Genomic DNA, 24,728 nt, shown 5'->3' with positions numbered 1-24,728 from the left:
ATATTTTGAATAAGTTTAAGGATTTTCTTTCGATACTTTTTTCATTTATTTTAACTGATCAAAAATTTGATGTATTTGTATTTGATTAATAAAGATTATTTTGTTAGAAATATTGCTGGAAATTGTTCCGAGATGTGCATATTTTAATTTGTTTTACGTTATAGCAGACTTTGATCTGTAGAACAAATATAGCCTGGTTTCGAAATAATGAATTATATTTTTGATGTAATAGTCACAAAGAATCAGTCTTGTGTAAAAAGGTGCATTGCCCAGATAAAAACAATCTAAGAGTTATCGTTATACATTTTGAAATGAATATTTTCAAATAGTGTATACACTTACAATTTTGAAAAGGCACTTTTTTTGGTTGTACGAATGCAATCAACGAGAAGAGACAGATTTGGAAAAGAACGGATTAACATGATGCAGATGAGAACGATTCTGTTGGTTTTAGTTGTCGAGTTCGCGCATGGTAGTAGCATTACGCTCTTATAATGGCCGTTATCGTCAGCTGCTGTAGCGTTAAACATTATTTGAAACTTATTTTTGCGACCAGATTATGCTTCGGGGCGTGTGGAAATCCAGAGACAATGTTGCAAAGTCGGTTCAGAGTGTTTTTGTTACATTTGTTCATGTTATATGCTTGGTAATCGTGGACACAACTGCAAAAAATGCCTTAAGAACTTCGTCTTCATCACCGGCAAGCAATGAAAGCGGTTTCGTTATGAAAGAAAATCATTTAATTTCGCAAAGTGAAGTGAGTTATTTGGTTCGCCATTTGAATTTATCTAAACAAAAAGCAGAGTTGCTTGCATTATGGTTGCAGGAATGGACACATCTTGGCCCTAAAACACAAGTCACTAAATACAGAAATAGATATCTGGTGAACGTATACATCATATGATCGAAATGAATGGCATTTGGTCGTGGATGGTTCCAAGAAAAGTTTGAAGGCGGCTGCACTTCACATTGTAAATTAAAAACCATCCATTCTGAGTTCCGATGCTGTACAAACTAAGGAATGCTACGACAGAATGCGTAAAATTTTGGCTAAGATCAAGTACAATGAGCATCAATGGAAAATGTGCGATCTAAAGATTGAGAAATAAATTAACTTATATTAATATTAATTTATATATTCATTACAGGATATTGGTTTATTGGTTGGGATTCAATCTGGATTCATGATGTTTTTTCTGTTTTTTGTGTCTGTGGGACAGTTGTGCTGTTTGTGGGAGTGTTGCTTATTATTATGTGGGAAAGGTGTGATCATGGTTGATCGAGTATGATCGAGTTCCCCATGAGTTCGGACAGCAAAACCTGTACACTGTACGGCTTGTGAACAGGATACATTAATTTTCACCGGTTCCGTACTGTCAAATCTTTTCGAATTTCCTGTATTCCTGACTGCCATTTCAGTGTCTATTGCGCAAGCGCTATTATTCACGAGATTAGTGGTTAGATGGTATTTTTTGTTCATTTTATTCTTCGATTAGTTTATAGCGGTTTGGTGGCGCTACTGTTGCGATAGTCGAGGGTTCGAATCCTGCGGGGATGGACGTACTTTATGTTTGTGATTTTAATTGTAAATGTCCTTATAGGCAATAGTAGAAAATCCGACAAGGAATAATCATCCCACTCACGCCAGTAACTAGGCTGTGTTTGGCCAGTTGGTAGGCATAATGCCGAGGACCGTGGTTCGCAGCCCACATTAAACTGAACCTACTACAGTCTAGATAAACCGTCGTTGGTTAAAAGGAGACTTTAAAATATGCATAAAAAAGGAGACATTACAGGAATCAGCTGCGCTTATTCTTTTACCAGTATGAAATTATTTTTACTATTATATTTAAATTAAGGTTAACAGTTTTTTGAAGGCAAACTCTCTTCAGAGTTGGCTTTCAACATCATGCACATATTCCTTTGTTAATTTTAGTCGGATTTATTTGTACACCATTGTTATTTATTTTTTGTTCTGGCCTAACGGTGCATGATACATACCCGATCGCGGAGACTTCCCTGGGGCGAAGTTGGACCGAGTTATGCGGGGCTGCCTCTGGGTTTACCAATACACTAAACCGAAATCGCCTCACAGCTGACCCCTGTAAGTACTGTAACCAGTAAGTATCACTACTGCTACTGCATTAAATTTGGGGATATGGCACCCACTAACCGGGCAGCCGTTATGGGCTCGATGAACCGGCGAAAGAGTAGTAGTAGAAAGTGAACTGTTGGTTCGCGAGCTTGAGTTAACACACGACTGGATGCTGTCGTATGGGGGCAAAAGTTATGACTGCAGCTACGAATGAAATCGTTACAGCCTGGAAAAAGGGGAGATTAGCAGTGACGGTGACAGCAGATCCGTAGAGAAGCACGGACCGGATTAACATCTTGTAAAATACGTATTTGGAGATGGAAACATTATTGTCATGGAATGCACCCACTGTGAACACAGTTTGATGTACTTTTAAACTTATTATTTAAACTTCATATTAAATTGAATTTTGGTTGTGTTTTGAAAAATTACATTTCTATATAAAACGGCATTGAATAGCTCTGGTATATTATCAAAAAAAAACCTCTGTCCATTTCTGTTTTATACTTTTGAATTCAATATGTGGCCGTTAGTGGCTAAAAGTAGTAAAATAATGAATTTATTAAATATCTCGAGAACTAGAACCAATTTAAAAAAACGGACTGATTTGGATTCAGTCCCCAAATTTACCTTGTAAACAATTTTTGGTTGTTGAGGTCCAAAACCGTGTATACTCGTCTTATTTTCAAACTTGGCCGCCGGCGTTATGTATAGAGGACATAACTTCTCACCGTCCTCGATATTATAACGACGCCGACGCCCACCGATTTCGACGCACCGGCGCCAGGCGTCCCTTCGGCGGGCGGCATCTGGCGGTGGCGCGCCTAAAATCGCCGCCATCCGTCGTACACAACCAAAATGTCCGATAAAGAAATTCGCCTCGCTGATAACAAGTGACGGGACCGGTCGCGAGTGTGTCGAACCGCAAAAGGAAGGAGCCGCCAACGTTATGGCCGTCGTCGTCCTCAGCAACGTCATCCGCGTCGTTTAAACGACTGAAACCGCGTCATTGACCCAGACCCGCCCAATCAATCTCGGCTGTGATAAAACGCCAACAACGTGGATGGCCGTCCGTATGGATACCGGCGGATCCACCACTTGCAACAGGACCAAGCTGACTTACGGTAAAATGACGGTAGGTGGTGGTACATCGTGTTGAAGGGGTGAGGTTTCTTGGCTGTGTTTTTATTTTCCTATCAGTTGTTGATTGACGGATCCTAACCTCGAACTTGTTTTCAATTATCTGCCACCGTCATAATGCTATATTGTCCTGTGTCAATGGCGACCATCCCAACTCTTGAACATTCATTGAAGATATTCTTGAATTTATTACATATCAAAATGTATTGCATTTAGACACTAATTAAATCCATTGCTAGGGATGTTAAAAAAATATAGGGTAGGTGTCGTTAATTCTTCTATAGCCAGTATACGAGTAGGTCCAGAGGATGAATTGTTATTGAGGCATTATTTTGATTATATCATTATATTATATAACACATTGATGAAATAAAATTGTTTTGTAACGATATTTAATGTCTGAGGAAAAAGAGATTATTCTATATCGCTTTTTATTCAAGCCAAATCAACTGTTTCTACAACTACTACAACTACAATCAATAACTACTACAGTTTTCTCATAAATAGACTAGATGGCTGTAAAACGAATAGCAAGAAATATTAAGTTATAATAATAATATACTATAGGGAGGTTATTAAAAGTACTTAGAGATTTTACTAGAAATAAAAATACAACATTTCAAAATTCGCCATGTTGTCAAACACGAATCAGAAGTGCTACGAAACATTGACGTCACTTCGCCGTTTCCTAACCGTCATTTCCGCATTCCAACGTTTAAACTTTTTAGTGCGCTACGATTTTGTTCAGATTTTTTATCTTATGTTATTTATGTACAGTTGAAAAATGGGTTTGTTACCAACGAAAAAAAAAAATAAAAAATTAAACTAAGATTTACCAAAGCAAATAACCTAAATTTACCTGGAATATATTCTTCCATATTGATTGTATTGTGTGACCGTAACTGAAATAATAATTAAGTAAAAATACTATTAGCATAACATCTGGCAAGAAAATTAGTAAGTACGGATAATAACTCTAAAGAGTACCGAATAATAGCACAATCGTCAGTTGATGACAAATCAAAATTGTATCGATGACAAATTGATTGATGTCTGACATCGTATCCGATGACTGAATAATTTTGTGATGATTTGAAGATACAGATGCAAATACAGGACTACTAAAATATTCATTTCACATAGTTATAGTAACCACAACATAAAAAATTTTCAATTATAAAGTAGATTCGGTATTGTATCAAATTATCTTGTAATATTTGAGTAAATAAAATGCACAATTTGCAATTCTTAAGCTTATTTTAACAATAGCCTTACAAACTTATACTTCACCAAATGCTTTGCAAAAGCTATGTTTAGACATGCTTTAATATTAAATTTTCCTATAAATTCTTAAATCATATATCTGCTTATTTTCTTTTACTTTACTTGACTTCAGTGGCTTTTCAGGCTGTAAGAACTTGATAAAACCACATTGTTCAATGAAATATGTATTAGTTGCCCTTATTCTGAAGAAGTATCATCCATCTAACAACTTTATGTACTTTTTTCTGCAGCATGGCAATCAGTTTTAAAACAATAAGCCACAATTTTGTCCATCTACTAGACTGTTATTGTATTTTTAATGAGAGAGCTTCAATCTGTGGGTGTAGCTCCCTTCCCTCTACACGGATATGATTGCTGAGACTGAGGATGTCGCATCTCTCGAGATCTTCAATCAGCGCCACTTCCAGCTCGTTTATATGTTGCGCAAATCTTATCTGTTACTTTTTGCCGTAATTTATTATTTCTTGCTTGTTGTTACTCATGCTTTCAGGAATATTGAACATGTTCAACAAAGCCTTGCCCTGTAACCTTTCCAATATATTGCTGTTGCTTACCGTGTCCCATAATTGATTGCTTGGCTTGATGGTGGATTCGTATACCATCATTTTGCTTTCGTGACTTAAATAGAAGTGTCGATCCGTTAACCAATACAGACTGTCTAATGATAACCTGAATGTCTAGTTAGTGTCTACAACATAAAATATTTTTAACAACAAATAACTCACTAAAAATTAAAAAATAATCAAACTTAGATATTTAACACAAAAAAACGTTGTAAAATAATATATGTACCTAGTAATCGTTGTAATAACTAAATAAAAATAATCAAAAGCCTTATTTAACCTATCTACTAAACGTATTTTACATTTTACTATATACACACCATTTAGTTTAATACCTACCCAACTGCACCATGCAAAACCGTCCAGCGCGACCAAAACAACTACAACACTTGGCTGTTATTAGTTGTCCTGGTCGTTCTGAAACTTCTGATAAAACTCCTCGCAAAACACTTTATTTAGCAGCAAATCCAGTATATTTTTAAAAGTGTTAATAAATATTGTTCACTAACCAAATAAAGTGTTCTAAACCGGATGTTAATAACAGCTGAATTTCGGAGAATAGATTGTTCGAGGGAAATTCGACCAATCAACTTGAAAAGCCAATATCTAATCGACATACCCTCGTATATATATATATATTCTCACTTGTCACTCGCGAGATAGCAAACTATCTCGGCTAGAAGGCGAGGAAAATCAACCTGGCCATGCACTTGACAGAGGTCTCGTGAACTAAGCCGCACACGCACAAACAACTTACGCACCGGGTGTCGTCAGAAATATTCGCATTCACGTGGCCCAGACGCCGAATAACAATAAAGATCAATAATATTTTTGTTATGACTGTACCACGTCGACTAAGCAAAAAAAATATTTTCTGTAGCGCCCACGTTATGGAATGTTTAGTGTTTTTTAATGTTTCTTGTATTTGCTGTGACAGCTCACAATTTAAGGTATTGCAAATATATTTTTTATCAGGGTATATTTATATTTTATCATTTTTAGCTGACAATATCACTACATAGTATAAAACAAAGTCGCCTTTTCTGCCCCTATATCCCTATGTGCGCTTAAATCTTTAAAACTACGCAACGGATTTTGATGCGGTTTTTTTCAATAGATAGAGTAATTCAAGAGGAAGGTTTATATGTATAATACATGCATAATATACTAAGGCAACATTGCTAATTTTAGAGGTTTCTAACGTGATGTCGTAAATTAACCTATTTTTTTAGGCTTATTTAGCAATTAGCAAAAACGCTGCCTAACCCTACGAGTTAGATCAAATTAATGTTCTACAGTATTGTACACCATAAAAAGGTCTACAAAAAAGTCCGCGATGGTATATGTTTATCTTTTAGGGATAACCCACATTAACCATTTTTATTGTTTACTTTTTACGTGAGAAAATGGCTTATTTACGAAGCTATTTTAAGCAATACGGCATTAATCCTTATCGAATTAAGTACCTTAAATACAGTGTGCAATTAATATAGATCAATATGGTTCCTTACAGCATGTAAATTAAACAAATATTTTCGGAGATATTACAAATTTAAAATTTGCGTTTAAAAATGTGTAATGTAATAAAAATTGTATGAATTTAGATATTCCAAAGATAGCAGGAAATCTTCATAAGTATAGGGGAAGAGGAATTGTTTTACTCCAAATTTAATGCGTGCAGGCCAAGGGCAGTAATGAATGAACCAAAAATACTGGATCGATTTTAATCATGTTTTCATTGAGTGACATAGGCCTATATATTTTATGCCCGTGCAAAGTCGGAGCGGGCCGCTATGTTTTTATATACAACGTTCATATTTTTTCTGTAGTGTATTTAATTTAGTATCAGCATTGCACCCGTGCGAAGCCGGGGAGGGTCGCTAGTTTATTATATTTTAATATTGAGTGTTACCATAAACAAATATTTTTGTTATTCTTTCTTTTGTTTTTGCTAGGTAAAGTCTCCTAGTTAAAAAGTAACAGAAGTCTGGTGCTTCCGAATATGTAACGGAATGGGCGTTTTCACATCTGTCGGCATCGACACGACACCGATATCGCTGGACGCGTAATCGCACGTAAACAAATGGAACCCTTTCACACTCGCCGATATGTCGGTATCGTGTCGTTGCCAGCAACGGCATGTCGGCGGGAAACAATCAGGCTCCACTCGATTTTTATTGTGTACAGAGATATTTTTAAGGCTAAAAGAGGAAAATGTCTAGTTTTAAATATGATATTGTAACACTAATTGAATTATTAGAATCAAAGTCTTCTATATGGGACAATACTAATGAAAATAACAAAAACAAAATACGGTGCCGTATCGGTGTCGTCTCGGCACATGTGAAAACTCCCAATAAGTCTATAAAATTCTATTTGTGTTTGGACTAGTCGACCCTATCAAATGTCTACAAAACTCTTCAAAGCATTAATGACAATAATTAGAGGGGTTATAAAGAAAACTCCAAAGTTAACGCGACAACATTATGTTCTAACGTAATATATTTTGATGGCCTGCATTGGCTGTTTCATGATGTATTAACTTGAACATTGAAAGTCTTTTATTTTGTGTATAATAATTTTTTTAGTTTAAGCCAAGGCGGTATAAAAAGCAATCCCAATAATGAACTTTGACAAGACTGTAGAAATACGTAAATACTTTAAAATTAATTAACAGTTTTAGTTTACAATTTTTATTGGTTTTGTGGTTTGTTTCTAATTGGTAAAAGTTGGTAAAATGAAAAGAGGTTTTTATAATGAAAAGAATTTGTTTATAAATAAAGAAAAAACTAAAAGGACTTTAACTTCAATATTTGGCATTTTATTATGATACCTCATTTGTCATATTTCTCGTAATTTGTAAGAGTTTTAACTTTATTCATGAATTGGAAACTTTGAAATAAATGAATCGCGTGGAGAGGTGTATATAACAACAGCAAATTACAATAGTTTATCATTAATTTACATAAAATGTATATTGCGAGTATGTATTCCTTTGTTTGTTGTTATCTTGAAACTCAATTAATTAATCATTTGTCTCAATTAATTTATCAATTGTGATCATTTTTCGTTGATGCTTTCATCTAGTTTTGTCAGTTGTTGACAGTAAACATTTGAATTAGTACTTCTTTCTTTGGGTGCATAAAAAATCTCTTTGTTTTAACTTTGTTTGAGTGATGTTAGTGTAGATAATTATTTTTTTTATTTCTAATTTTGAATTTTTAAAATACGTTCGTTTTTCCAGTCTTTCCAGAAATTAAATTCAAAATCAGTTGTTTTATTGACTGAAAAACACGTTAACAGAAATGTGTCTAATGGAGATCGCTTTGGATAAATATCGCCTTTGAGCATTATATTGGTTATGTCAAATTAAAGTCGTGCATATGTACATTTTAAATTAATAATTAAAAATAAAATTAGAACGCTATATATAATACCGAGAACATTTTCTTAATAAATTAAAAGTTTAAAATTTCAAAAATAAATCAGCATTGGATTTGTTTTTTGTATTGACTTTCTAGTTATTAACCTTCAACGTTACTATTTTTGAGCTAAAAGATCAGGATTAATTAGGTTAACGATTGATCAATGCTTTTTATATCTCCTTTGCTAAAGAAAAGAATTCGGAGTCAAATAATCACTGAAAGTGGGTCATTTGACTTTTTAAGTTAAAACTAAATTTTTTACAAAAACATATTTTTTTACATACATATTTTTTTATGGGAGTTCTAAGAAAGAAACAACATTTATTTTAAATATAAACATATATTTTATTGCTTTCAAAAGTGACACATGCCCGTCATTATAGACAGCTTTCGTAACTGCTCGTTTTCAGCGATTTGTTACTTAAAAAGATTAATTGATTTAAAGCAGCAGATTTAGTTTCAGGAGGAGCAAACATTTTATTTTAAACTTGATCATAATTACCCTAGTGTAAAATAAACCAATTGTTCTTCCTCAAAGCTTTTTTTCAAGTTGAAATAATGATAATAGAGCAGACATTCTTAACATTTTCTGTTAGTCAACAAAGTCGTTCGGTCGTTAGCGCTAAGGAATGTCGTCGTTGAAGAACGATGTTGTGGTAATCACAATGTCATTTGTTTGCTGGTAGTTGAGAACGCTGAATGAAGCAAAATTTCTTATTCGAGCTGCGACAGTGTATATAACCTTATTCCTTCATAACTCTTGTAACGTGGACCGAGCTCTGCCATGTCAGAGAATGACTTTATTATCTGTTGCTCGCTGTAACTGCTTTTAAATTTGTTCAATTGACGTAGATCTGCTGTTAATGTTTTTATCGCGGTAGATTCACTTTACATCGCCAGTCACAATATATCATTGCAAAACTAAGTTTTCATGTTTATTTTCCTTTCACTTAGACCTTTTCCATCGCATTCCCATCGCAGTTATTTCATCAACTGCTAAGTCGTCTGAACGTTTTTTGAGAGCCTGAGCTAAGCTTTCGTTCATTGAATGTTTCAATTGATTGTCTTCAATTCTTATTTTCTGTTCTTCTTTAGTTCTCTAGGCTCGCTGAAAGCTGAAAGCTCGTTGAAACCAAAACTGACAATTGGGATATGATGGGGATGCTGCTCCACCATAAATTTCCAAGTGTTTAGTTGGGGAAAAAGTAAATTCGCTGTTTTCATGTTTTTCAATCCGAATTTATTTATATACATTTTAAAAGTATTTTAAACACTTTTCCGGTAAAATCATATTTCCGCCACTGTAGCATTTCTACCTCTAAAGACAGTTAATGAAGTAAATCTTTTCCAACTAATATTTTTGAAATCTTGCCACTAGGAGTACCTGTATGTGTGCTGATGTGATGACAATGCTTTCCTATTAATCAATTCAAATAAACAATTCTTTCCTTGGCATAAATGCCGGAATCTAAAGTACAAACCTAAACATTTTGAACAAAAACCTATGACATTAAAATAACTGATAATAAAAGTTTATAACTTATTTTTATGTTGTTCGTTTAATTCCATTTTTAACCATCTGTATATTTTTACTGTATATTTTTTTAAGTACGTTTACCGATTTCTCCGTCAATTGTGGACCGATTTTCAAAATTCTTTTTTTATTCGATAGAGTGCACTTTCGAGGTGGTCCCATTGGAACTAAGTTAGGATCCGATCCGAAATCTAGGGAAACCCTCAAATTTCAAAGGCACGTACTATGTTTTCATATATTTTTTTTATTTAAAATAATCAGATATTTGTGTATAATGTTACTACTGAGCTGATGTGACGGAAACTCCTCAACGGTTAGGAGTTAGAGGCTATTTCTTTAAATATTATGGGAACAGACAACTAATTGTATACTTTGAAATTATTCAGGGAAGCTAATGATGAAAGCAGGGACCGGATCGCTATACCTTTCAAGGGATTTTGAGGAGTTTTTAGTAAGAATTTGCTTACCAAAGTCGTTCATAGTTTGTGTCATAAACACAAAATTAAATTACGAGCAAAACAAATCTAATTTAATATAATTCTTTGGGCTCGGCACCGACTGTAACGTAATCAGTTGGTAGTAGTTAAATTATAATATTGTAAATAGATAAATAGGTTTAGGTAGATATTAAGCTAAACTGTGTGTATCTAGTAGAATATAAAATACGTGTAGTAGATAGGTTAAATAAGATTTTTGTTTATTTTTATTTAGTTATTATAACGATTATTATGGGCATATTTTATTTTAAAACGTTTTTTTTTGTGTTAAAAACCTAAGTTTGATTATTTTTTACTTTTTAGTTAGTTCCTTATTTATTCATTGAAGTCGGTTCAATTTTTTTTGTTTCTGTTATCGATATATGTCTATGGTTATGATTGAAAATCCAACCGCCAATGTTATCTGAGATTTTACTCTATTGTTAATTATTGTGTATCTTAAAAGTTAATATCTTCTAAGTAATGGCTAGGTCAGTCAATGACAAACTGTTGTTCTTTAAAGAAAACAGCACCTAAGTCATTCGAGATTTAAAACTAATTATGCTATTTTGTTGCAGGTACGTACAGAAGTTGTAAGAAATCATTAAAAAATGAACGCTGCATTTTGCATCTATACGGTGAGTTACCTGAATGTCCACGTTTCTGAGAAAAAAAAACGCCAGAGACCTTGACAGTTTTTTTTTATTTAGAAATAAAATGTGCACTGTTATGATCAAGTTCATCTAAGCTATCGTTTTTCTTGGTTTATTATTTGGAAAAATAAAAACCGCAAGGTCGCGGCACAAAATTATTCGTTTCTTGAGTAAATAGAACTAATAATAAATACAAGGTATGTTTGTTTTGTTGGTGTTATAATAGAAGAAGTGGGGTTAAAATATAATAGTCATTGTGAATATAAGAATAATAAATTATGATTTATGTTATATTGAAATATATAAGATAGGTAGTTATATTTTGCTATTTATTTTTGACAGTTTATTGGGCGCAAAATAATAAAAATTGCTATATCGCACTTATTTTTGTTATTGTTCATTAGAATTATATATAAATTACGACTTATATTAAATTATAAAACATAGATAGTTATGTTATTTATTTTTGGCAATTTATTGGCTCGAATATAATAAAAATACTGATTATAAATTACAACTTTTTGTAATGGACACAAATAACTTTTGTTTTTTTTTGTAATTTGAAAGCATTATTCAGGTAGAACGTATTTTTTGAGTTGAAATATGCTTTTTTGAAGTTTACTTTCTTTTTCAAAATTTCCTTTTTTCTGGAATATCTCATTGTATGTTGTGTTTTGTATTAGCTTCTTCTTATGAATATTCGGCTTAGTCGTTAAAATTGACATATAACTTGACTTAGTCTTTGATTTTCTGTGCTTTGGTATCCGTTCTTCATTCGATTTGATGCAAAAATTTTTCAACTTTGCCTTCGGAGCAACAGTTGAAAGGAAAAGTAAAAAACAAACGTTGAAAAGATGTATATTGGCTTGGGTTTTTCAATATCCTTGTTTTTGCACCGTACCTTGGAACGACTTCAAATTTGAGTCACCACCAGGTTTCAGCAAGCTCCTCTATAATTTGGCATCTCTCTTGGTCCAGTTAGGTTTTCAACTCAGCATATTCATCTTTTGATAGTCTTCCTTTGCATTATTTATCACTGATATCAAAATCATCAGCCGCATATTTATTTTTTTTCTTAATTTGAATTAAAAGCAGTATCTTCCGCAAATTATGTTTTGTTGACCTAAAGGTTGAATTGGTTAATTATAGTACATTATTCTTATAGGTAAATTTTTAAAGCTAATTTTATATTTAATATGGCTAATATCATGAAAACTGTATATCATTAAAACTAATTCGTACACATTGTAGAATCTATTTTAAAAATCCTAACTGCAACACTAACTTTGTGAGTTTCAGTATTCATCTGAATCTTTAAGCATGTTTAATAAAAAATATCTTTATAATGTTAAAAAAATATAAAAATATAAAATTGCCATTGTTCATTTTAAAAATATTTTGAATATTCGAAAAGGTTGGTTTTGTGATTTCTAGACAATCAGCCGTCATATTGATGGATACAGAATTGACCTTAATAAATAACATCGATATTCATGACTTCGTTTACTCTGTAGGAGATAGGTATAATAAATCCACGAAATTCTTTTGAAATGACACATGATGAAGATTAGAAGACAATTTATATTTTAAAGACATCTAATTAACAATATGTTAATAGTTATGAGGGAAAAGTGAAAAGTTGCTGATATTTTTTAAATTAATTACATATTACATTAGATATGTTTATTACAATTTTAATTTACGAACGAGTAAGGGATACATACAATTTTCCTAAATTAAAATAAAATTAAACTAAAATTAAGAGTAACACTTTTTAATATACAAGTTCGTTTTGTTTGGTTCACTTCAATCTTCTGATTTGTTTCGTGTTGCCCAGTTGTTGCTGTGATTTAGTAAATATTTCATGCTTTAAGGCGAAGTCTTGGGTAACTTCGTAAATCCATCTGATTTCGACTTCATCGTAAAGTTCGTTGGTTACATAACGATAAGCATTGGTAATTAATCGTAGAACTTTGTTTTGGCTACGTTGGATTAGTAGTTGATTTGATGTTTAGTGATTTGATTTTAGTTTTGATTAGTGCAACCTTTATGATTGACTGATAAACCAATATTTTTGATTTTAGGTCAAATTGACAGTATCTTCCGACTAAAGGCTACAGTCGCTTGATTTTGAGTTTGCTCCGCTCTGCTTAACAGCTCGCTAACATGCTGTAGTTCTTGATATGATAATGTCATTTCCAATAAAACAATAGTTTAACAGGTCAATTGAAAAGTCCCCGGCCTACCATAGTAAAACACATTTTTTTGCCAAAATTAGTTTTTTTTTATTCAACATAATTCTCTTCAAAGGTTGTTTGTAGTACGATTTGTCCTTTGCTTCAAAATAGGCCTCAGTTTCGGCGATCACCTCTTCATTCGACGAACATTTCTTCCCAACGAGCATTCTTTTGAAATTTGAGAACAGGAAATAGTCGCTGGGGTCAGATCTGGAGAATACGGTGGATCAGGAAGCAATTCGAAGCCCAGTTCATGGATTTTTGCCATCGTTTTCACTGACTTGTGACACGGTGCATTGTCTTGGTGAAGCAGCACTTTCTTTTTCCTCAAATGCGGCCATTTTGGCCGACTTGGAAATGAAATGATGGAGCCATATTTTATCCATGGTCACATATTAACGCAAAAACTCGGGTTTATTACGCTTGATCACTTTCAAACACTGCTGCGAATCATCAACTCGTCGTTGTTTTTGGTCGAAGTGAGCTCGCGCGGCGCCCACTTTGAACTTCGTGAATGGTATGTACATGTTCAGTTGATATCTTTAGTGTCTGATATTTCATTCGATTTCAATTTACGGTCATTCAAAATCATTTTGTGGATTTTTTTAATGTTTTCGCTGGTAACAACCTCTTTTGGGCGTCCACTGCGTTCACCGTCTTCGGTGCTCATTTCACCACGTCTAAACTTAGCATACTTGCCTTGATGGTTGATTTTCCTGGGGCAGTGTTCGGAATCTCGGCATCAAGCCAAGTTTTTGCTTCATCTGTATTTTTACCTTCAAAAAGCAATACTTTATCAACACGCGAAATTCCTTTTTATCTATTTTTTTACAATTACAAAAGTTGCTTCACTCAAAAATGCTATAATTCACAAACTAATGATCCGACAGCTGTCAAATTTATACACGCATCTTTTGAGGGTTAGGGCTAACTGAAAAACATATGGATTTAATTCTGGTAGCGCCAACTATGCAACTTTTGCAAACTACTTGAGAGATCAAGTGAAGAGTTTAAACTTGTCATACGAACTAATGACACGTGTACTGTATTCAGTCGCGTAACCTACGTGTGAGCATCCAACCTATATCAGAACAAATAGCGATAAGAACAATCTGAATTAGTCTTTGCAAATGGTATGGTATTCTCAGGAGATTTTTACAGAATTATGGAATCCCCAACACTAAAAGAAAAAATAAGGCCCGCCCCAAATCAAGGACCCAAGGATGTAGCTGGACCTATAAAAATCTTTTGTCTCCTGGGTAATACAATACTATTTTCAAGGACCAATACAGATTATTGTTATCGCTATTTGATCTGATACAGTATGGACGCTCACATACACAGTTTTGATCAAAACGGCATCTCTTTGTCAATTCGACATTTACCTTTATCTTGTAGCCTAATTTTATCGTTTCTTTAATTCATTAAATGTTTATTGCCCATAGCCAAGTATTACTTTATTCTGTTTTTCTGAAGCATGCGGATACGATGTCAGAAAAATGCTTAATTTTCGAAGATACTCACGAATAGAGCCAATTTTTGGTAGTATCAAATGTTGTGAATGCTATTCGATCGACTCATTAAAATTCCAAATTTACTTAGTGGCATTTTTGCTTCTGTAAGGACCATTTTTCTTTGAAAGCTCGACGAGGAAATCAGCTGCATTCTTTACTGACCTCTTATGATGGTTTCGCTTGGTTTAAGTTCCAGTTTTGCATATTTGTATACAGAGGGTTAGCGTATGAATATAAAATACCGTGTTATTTATAAATTAGATGCAGATTGGTAACATTTTTGTCTTTTGTCGTTTACAAGGTAGTTCCATGTTATGTCTTGATCTAATAATTAGATTCAAAATTGGATAAGTATATACGAAGAAATTTGGTTTGGTTTGGTAGAATTAAGAAATGTGGTAAGAAAGAAGCAACATATAAAGAATTAACTAATTGCTTAGCATAGCATATATAATCATTAAAATTGGCGAATAAAGTTCATAAATAGTTTAAATATTCCTTAAACCGATATCGTAGGTTAAAAGACAGTGGGCTATCCATAAAAGTAAATGAAAAGTAGTTAATATTTCCAGGTTATATTGTTGAAATGCTACTTGTTATATAATATTTTTCGGATAATTTTGCTTACTTGCTTCTTATTTTGTCAAACGGTGAAGAATTATTAATAACTTCAGCAATTTGTAAATTAAGATCATACTAAACATATCTCATGTAAGATGTAATTAATAAAAGAAACTGTTGACAATCGATCGTAAAACCGTACTGGTTTCAGATGCTTTTTAGCTTCTTATTTTTCAAATATGTTATTGCTTATCCTATCTTTCATCCAAAAGGTCTATTGTCGTCATCGAAATAATTCGAGTTCACCTTTCATTCTACAAACGTCTTTGTTTTGTCTCTGTCGCTCAGATTTGTTTTTCAGCTGTACGTTCATTTTCGCCTGTTAATCGTAACTCGGAGAAAAATATGCAGAATTAGTTTTAAGCATATCTGTAAATTGAGGTGAACAATACGTTTTCTTAATTTATTCTGAAGCCAGCGAATATCAGATCGATCAAGAGGTTTGTAACATTATACTGCATATCATGTGTCTTTTTAAAAACTGTTCGCACAATTGCATCTACTACCGTCTCGAATCACAAATTAACTCAACAAATCCTAGCATATAGCTGAATTTATAATAATTTTAGGGGATCGTATTCACCTTTCAAAACTAGTCAAATTGAGGAACAGTGCATGCTGTCGAAATCAAAACGAAAATCGATAAAAACTTCGCTATTCCATGTTTTCCTCTTCTAACACATTCGTTCATAAACTGATGGAGCTATTGCTTGCTTTCTTCTGCTTGTTTCTTTTCGGGTTTTTTTGTCGTCTCATTTGTAACATTAAGTATATTTTCATGAACATTTTTCCCACAATTGATGTCATATGAGTTTTACTCTATGTCTTGCTTCAATTCATACCGAATATATTTTTGGAATTTTTGAAATGCAATGATATTACGTTTTTGATATAAGTTTGTGTAAGTATGTTATTTAAGATTATACATTATTTTAACACCAGTTTAATTTACTACTACTATAAAATTTAAAATAATTATAAATTGTATTTAGTAAATCGTGAACCCTACCTAGTCATTGAGATCGATCATAGTAAAATTCATCTAGTCTTACTTGGCGTGATGTAGATAATTCTGTCACATCAAATTTTACATTCTTTTCTATAAGCAATCACAATCATCTGTATCACGCATTGAAAGAAAGAAATAATAAATGATATCTGTAATCAATCTGTGTTCTAGATTAAAGGATGCTTTTTTTAGAGCTTCACTAATACTCCGTTAATTCAGTCGATTATTGTAGTTTGTGATTTGGAGGCTAGGTTAATTTAATTTTGTTCTACCATACTCTTAATTTATCATTAAAACCAAAACATCCTTGAGTAAATTACTCTTTTTGGAAATTGAGGGATTTTAAAGAATTTCTTTTTTATAGTCGTTAAAACACTTCGTCGTTATTTAGCGCTCTAGACCTTTAGGCTACTATACTTCCTTTTCGATTTTAATTTTTTATGTGTTTTAGGGTAAATGATGTGGCTCGGTGAATGGAGGTAAAACGAAATGAAACAGTGGTGTTTACATACGTGACCGTTATTTATTGGCTATATAAAAAAATGTGAAAAATACAAATGATAAAACGGATGGCAGCGGTGTTACCTGGAGACGAGGCTTGGGCAGTCGATGGTGGCACGTCTAAACCAAACGATGGTTGAGCACTGAATGAATCTAAATACCCTTCAATAACATCCCAGATAAACGTCTCGGGGTTGCCGCCAGCTATTCGTTCTCGGGTTCTAGTTGGCGCTGCTGGCACCCCGCCCGTGTTCAACATCTGGGATTATATTTCTGGGTATTTTGTAGACCGTTATTCCACGATGTAAAATTCGACATGCCTCAAGGTCGCTACAGTGTTTTTAGTATTAAGCTATTGTTTAATATTGGATTGAATTTTAGAATACTAATCAGTACAATTTTCATTAATCACATTTGGTGGATATTTTTTTTCTTTCTCTTAAAAAAAAGCTAGTTCAAGGTAGTTGATGAATCCCGGCTTGCGGCTTTGAGCTGACTCCACTTGATATTTTTTTGGTTCGTCAAATAAGTCGGTTAATTAGGTCGAGATTTGTACGTTTTTACGTTCTCTTAGGTTTTGCGGTTATATCGATTAATCAATAGCTTTTTTAATGATACTTTATTTTGGTCTATGGGAATGTATTTTAATAATCTTAATTAAAGCAGGATAAAGCGAGTAATATATGAAACAAAGATATGAATGTTAGAGGTCAACAAATATTGGCACAGCATATTGTTTATCTATAGTATATGACTCTTACAGTATTTTTTATTATGCCAATTATATATATATATATAGTAAAATTTTATAGTAGTAGTAAATTAAACTGGTCTTAAAATCATGTATAATCTTAAATAACATACTTACACAAACTTATATCAAAAACGTAATATTATTGCATTTCAAAAATTCCAAAAATATATTCGGTATGAATTGAAGCAAGACATAAAGTAAAACTCATATGATATCAATTGTGGGAAAAATGTTCATGAAAATATACTTAATGTTACAAATGAGACGACGAAAAACCCGAAAAGAAACAAGCAGAAGAAAGCAAGCAATAGCTCCATCAATTTATGAACGAATGTGTTAGAAGAGGAAAACATGGGATAGCGAAGTTTTTATCGATTTTCGTTTTGATTTCGGCATCATGCACTGTTCCTCAATTTGACTAGTTTCGGAAGCTGAATACGATCCCCTAAAATTATTATAAATTCAGCTATATGCTAGGATTTGTTGAATTAATTTGTGATTCGAGACGGTAGTAGATGCAATTATGCGAACAGTTTTTAAAAAGATACATGATATGCAGTATAATGTTACAAACTTCTTGATCGATTTGATATTCGCTGGCCTCAGAATAAATTAAGAAAACGTATTGTTCACCTCAATTTACTGATATGCTTAAAGCTAATTCTGCATATTTTTCTCCGAGTTACGATTAACAGGCGAAAATGAATGTGCAGCTGAAAAACAAATCTGAGCGACAGAGACAAAACAAAGACGTATATATATATATAACTAACTATATAATACATATATATAACTATAACATATATATATAACTATATATATATATATACATATATATACATATATAATATATATATATAACTAACTATACTATATTATATATAATACATATATATATATATTTATATATATATATATATATATATATATATATATATATATATATATATATATATATATATATATATATATATATATATATATATATATTTAAGTAGTTTAGTTAGTTAATTAGTTTAGTAAATAGTAATAGTTTTAGTAAATCTTCTGAGAACTGTTAGAATAGTAATTCTTCTTCACACTAATACGCTTATTAATTACTTCGTTTTATATATAAGACTTTGACCATTTGTCTTTCAGTATATAATAACAATAAGATATTATTATATTATGTATATTATACTTAAGGTTTTTTTTTAATTTGAAGCTTAATTGTTAAAATTCACTTTTCCACAAATGCGATTTTACAGATTCAGATATTTTCAACGCACAGAAATTCAACACTTCGACGAACTGGTATACTGCAAAGTAAAGCCTATGGGTGAGGCTTCAACTTGACGTTGGTTAAAATGTACCTGATACGTGTTTTTACACAGTAACACCATCTGTTGTACATTCTTTAAAATTAATTTATGGGTCTGATAGTATTTTCGGGTTTTCCTAATAGATGTCTTTAAAGATAGCTTTATTAATTTATTTACTCAGAATATATTGTCAGACTCCAGAAGGTAATTTTCTTCACATTTTGCCTTTTATCTGGTGACATCGCTATGGAATTAGGTATGTACCATCTAGAATTTTTGAACTGTTTACATCAGACCGGAGACCAAAAGAATAGCTAAGTACTTGGTTTGTACATGAATTAACAATGAAAAATAGAATCTGTAGATTTTCCATTCCCCTGTTGCGAATGAAATAGCGGATCTTGTTCGATGCTAGTGTGCGAATAAAAGTAAACAAACAATTCGACCTTCTACTTCGAGCAACAAATGCGATTGAAACAGTCATTTAAAAAAACGAATTTATCAATAGGAAAGGGTTGTCTTCCATCTCAATGCCAGACTACACACGTTTTCAGTGACGGCAAAGATTTTTATGGTGTTTGGTTGGGAAGTTTTTATTCGGTCACCGTGTTGCTCGGAAGTAGTGTCGGCTTAGTATAAAGTTGTTTTCAAAGGTTTCAAGAGGTTTGTGAAAGTCATTTGGCTCAATTTTCCTCTTAGAAATCTTGGAAGTGAGAGTAGAGAAGAGGAAAAAGTAGGAGTAGTGTTGTAGTAGAACAAAACTGTCAAAATGTCAGATCAAAACGGAGCGTATATTTGTGCTTAAAATTTATGTCAGTAAATTCATTTTAAAAAACATTAAAAAAAACGAAATTATTTTTTCTGTCTCTTGACAGTTTGATACGTGATGTAAGAGTATTTCTTTGCTTAATATATTAGTGTCTTTTGCCCTTCTAATTTAAAGTAATCTGATCTGATAAATACTGTATACTTATCTTTCTTCATTTTCTTTTCTTATTTTTTCTTCTTTTTATTCTCTTTTCTCGCCATTGTAGTAGTTTCTCTATTTCATATCATTTTCCTCTCTCATTAATTAGAAAATGGCATGTAAGTGTCATTAATAACAATTTTAACTTTGGTTCGTGAACGTAGAATCGATACTTACAGATAATTTTGTTGGTAAGTTGTTTATATGCTAATCGTAATCCATTTTAACTAGTTAATTCCTCCTCGTTTCGTGAAAAGTGCTTTCCACGAAATTATGATGAAACTAAATTTGGCAAATAAACTGGATGTTAAAATAATTCTTGATTCTATTGTGTTATCTTGATAGAAATTTATTTTTCCCTCTATAAACCGGACCTTTTTTCATTAGTTTTTGCATCCAATTACTCTAACAGATTGCAATAATATTTTAACTTTGTTGTGTTACAAGTTTGAGATAAGCAAACATTCATAATGATAAAAATATCTTCAATATCATTTTAATCATTTTTAAACTGGCACTGGAATGTGTTTTATTGTTAGTGTGTTTAAATTTCCGAATTTAAATTAAATGTAATCGTGAACTATTATTTTTTCTTATGGGAGATTATAAAAATATCGTTGAAGATTTAGTACTACTGTTGACGATTGGCTGACAAAGTGTGTCTCATATTAATATTGGTTGTAGATGGAAATCTCATTACGAAAACACGCAGTCTAACATATTAGATATCACTAATAATATATAACTTATAACTGGTGTAACCATAATAAGAAACACGATATTTTTCATACGTAATTGATACCATCGGTCACACTGAGACGTCATTATACGGAACAATAAGCAACGTTGTCAGAAAAAAATATTATTATGAATGTTTTGAAATGTATTTTAGTTCACTGGATACAGAACTGTTCTTTATTGCAGAAAATTATGTACCTTAATATTTTTCATTGTTTATCGTTAATCACTACATTGTTTCCCAAATGTAGTATTTGAGATTTTTTATCTATTTTGAGTAATACTTTCCCTACATATAAGGTTTTGTTCATTCATAAGTTGGAATTTTGGAACTGAAAAAATGCTGTTTACTTACATAAATGTATCAAAATGACTGAAATAATAAAAATAAAACCTAATGTCTATACGAAATGAATAAAGTAACAACTGTCCACTGTTTACCATATTTATTTATTAGAGTATTATATAATATGAGTTGTATATAATTTGAGTGATATATGAGTTATATAAGTATTAAATGTGGAGCTATCGGAAGTTATGCGAATTTCAATACAGTGAATTGTAACGCTATTTGAAATATTTTTAGATAGAAGTAGTGCATGCTTCCTTCGACGACAAATCATGCCAGTGGTAGACTGAAAAGTTTGCTTCACCCAATAATATTCTGTTGCGCATCATCAAAAACTGGCAAAGTTAAATCTACTTTATTAATAAAGAAAGCTTGACGACGATCTTCACACTATCAAGTGGCACAAACTGCGCTCCCTTGACCAGGTATCTAAATATTCTTAATGGGTCGTGAAGATTCGTGGTTAATTAGACATCACATTTTATCCCCCATTGCTCCTCCCTTGGGTACCTTCAACTGATCGATTAGGCTAGCTTAATTATTTTTCCCGCCACCTGATTAGTAATTATTTTTAGGGAGGGAAATTGCCTAATACAATAGTGATTTCCTTGTCTCGATAAAACTATACGCCCATAAATACTCAGAGATTCATCTTTTCCACGTTAAATGTTCCGAACTAATGCATATGTGTTTCGAGTATTTGTTTAACACATAAATACATTAGACGCTTAATTATTTTCTACATACTTCAAAACCTTAAAATAATGCAGCCTTATTTTTACTTAAAATGATGTGGCTCATTGAATGGAGGTAAAACGAAATGAAACAGTGGTGTTTACATTATGTGACCGTTATTTATTGGCTATATAAAAAATGTGAAAAATACAATTAGATAAAACGGATGGCGGCGGTGTTACCTGGAGACGAGGCTTGGGCAGTCGACGGTGGCACGTCTAAACCAAACGATGGTTGAGCACTGAATGAATCGAAATACCTTTCAATAACATCCCAGATAAACGTCTCGGGGTTGCCGCCAGCTATTCGTTTTCGGGCCCGTGTTCAACATCTGGGTTTATATTTCTGGGTGTTCTGTAGACCGTTATTCCACGATGTAAAATTCGACATGCCTCAAGGTCGCTACAGACAAAAATAAGTTCGTTTTGGTTTAGCCCTTAACATTATCTATCATAAAAACTTTGCCATATGTGACTATCTAACGTTAAAACTCTCCGTCTATATATCCAGACTGTAGACAACTGTAGCTGTTGCTATTAATAAATCAGTTTCTGCTTGAAAGGAACGCACGCATATTCATTGCTCGTCTAAAAGACACCCGTCTACGGAACGACAGCTGAACGCCGAAATCAAGCGTCACGTGCCAGTTCTTCCGGTGTTATGTAATCGGCTACGTTCATCGTGATAAGTGGTATCTTCTATCGGAGAGTTGTTGGGCGCAGCTTTGTTATTATTCTCTTTATAGTAACAAAATAACGTTCATTATTATAGTAACGTTTAACTTTAAAATATGTATGTTATTACAACTCATCTTATTTATTTGTTTATTTAAATTTTGGATATATTACTTCATGTGCATATATTAATATTTACAGAAAAAATCAAATCACAAGTTTTTTTTAGTCTGAATTAACTTAAACATTGTTTTAGGGTTGTACCTGGGTACTATTTAATAATTAGAAAAAATCTACAAGAACTACTAGAAAAGTTCATGTATATTCACTGCAATGTTACAAATGAATTACTTCCTTAGACATTGGAAAGTAATTGAAATAATTACGATTATAAAATCCGAAAAGATCCCAGAAGAGGTCACTGCGAGAAACTGTGGTTTAAGAGGCTTATAAAAATAATGGAATATAGAAGTAGTATTCCGTAAAGTCGGTTTAACTTTTGCAATAAGTACTGAGCTATAGAACAAATACATAGATTGGTAAACCACATCAATGCAGACCTAAATGCTAAAAGATATTGCTTGCCTGCATTCTAGAATATATTTCAGGCTTTTGATAAAATATGACACACAAGACTGCAAGTTAAACTAAAAAAGTTCCACCTTCATATGCATTTGAGAGTTGAGATTTTATTTTATTATTAACAGAAATTAACGGGATTATTTGTGATCTATTCGAGTGATTGACAATTTACAGTTGATAACACAGCTACTCGAGGAAACCCAGAGAAAGAAGATCTTCGTGTTTTTTTTTTGGACCTGCTTTGCCTAACTGAAAAGGTTTCCTTGCTGATGTTAACTCAATTTAGAAGAGTGCCCGTGAAGGCGCTTTCTAATATTATATTATTATATATTATAATATTGTATTATATTTTTTAGGCGCTTTATTATATTTATAAGGATAGTCTTCAGGGTTACCGGATTGGGAAAACCTCTGACAGGGATCTGATGTGGGAATTTTTGAAAAGAGCCGAGGTTGCATGGAATTTCTTGTATAAGGAGAAAACGAACCGTCTTATATCTGGTGTGTCAGTTTCTCGATGAATTTGGGTATTTCCGACAAAACAAGGTGCATTTAGAGTTTGCCTGAGAAGTTTATTTTGCATTACCTGAAGCTTTTCCATTAGTTCCGGTCCGACAAACCGATACCAAGTGTTAGATCCATATAACATGACGGGTCTGATAAGCAACTAGTAAAGCAATACTTTAGTCATCAGAGACAATTATACTTATTTGCAGATGAGAGGGTTAAGCACTGCGACACCGTATCCTTTGGAGATTGCTTTATTTATCTGTGTTGACCATAGGAATCCACGGTCAAAGATGAGGCCGAGATATGTGGCTTGTCGTCGCCACGGGATTGAGACTTTTTCCACTCTTAGCTGCTAGGCGTGGATGTCTCTCTGATTGTGAAGGAATATGGCTTGGGTTTTTTGGACGTTGATTTGCAATCTCCAGAAATTTAACCATTGGACCATGGCATTTAATTGAATTTGAAGCTTTCTCTGAGCGGCATCTACAAAACGAGAACTGGTAAAGAAAGTGCCATCCGCGTATTGGGCGGTTTCAACATCTTTCTTCATAGCTAATAATGCTGGGGCTAATGGGGAACTTTGAGGGACTCGTGCTTTGACTGATTTAGGATTGGAGAGGTTATTACCGATCTTTACTTGGAAGGACTTCTCCGACAAAAAGGAGCGCAGTAAAATTATCAGGTCTTCGGGTAAACCGGCCGATGGATTTGGGTATTAGGCCATTGAACCAAACTTTTTCGAACGCTTTTGTTAGGTCTAAAAATTCCGCGCATAGCTTGTGTTTTTTTTTTCATGGCGAAGAGAATTTCTGCGACCAATCTGTTGGTCTGATGTGAACATGACAGTTTGGCTCTGAACCCCTGTAGCCTGAAGGCGAAGAATCTGGTTCTTTTTTCGGAATCACGACTATGCGTGCATATTTCCAAATTTTTGGCGAGTGCTGCAGCCGCATGATGGAATTTACGATGTTGGTTAATTCCGAGAGCTGCTTTTTGAGTTGGAATAGTGAAATTTCATCGTATCCAGGTGCCTTTTTGGATTTAACGTTGCTGATGATTTTTT

At 32.9% G+C, this 24,728-nt stretch overlaps 1 protein-coding gene across 14 annotated transcripts in view; it reads left to right on the top strand.

Moving 5' to 3' along the window:
- Window positions 1-24,728, top strand: part of shep (RNA binding motif single stranded interacting protein alan shepard) — a 147,215-nt gene that overhangs the window by 14,754 nt on the left and 107,733 nt on the right. For 4 of the 14 annotated variants that reach the window (XM_076419586.1, XM_076419583.1, XM_076419585.1 and 1 more), the window contains exon 1: window positions 3,098-3,230. The exons of 9 other annotated variants lie outside the window; for them this stretch is intronic. In XM_076419586.1, coding sequence (XP_076275701.1) covers window positions 3,159-3,230 — 72 coding nt within the window. In that variant the 5' untranslated portion in view covers window positions 3,098-3,158. Of the gene's footprint in view, window positions 1-3,097; window positions 3,231-10,179; window positions 10,258-24,728 lie in introns of those variants that run through there. One more of the 14 variants, XM_076419597.1, reaches the window with a different exon arrangement.

The sequence above is a fragment of the Rhynchophorus ferrugineus genome, unplaced genomic scaffold, assembly GCF_030347505.1.
Source record: "Rhynchophorus ferrugineus isolate W39M unplaced genomic scaffold, kcgeb_rfMv2 rfM1, whole genome shotgun sequence".
NCBI lineage: Eukaryota > Metazoa > Arthropoda > Insecta > Coleoptera > Curculionidae > Rhynchophorus > Rhynchophorus ferrugineus.
This window is presented reverse-complemented; position numbering and strand designations above follow the sequence as displayed.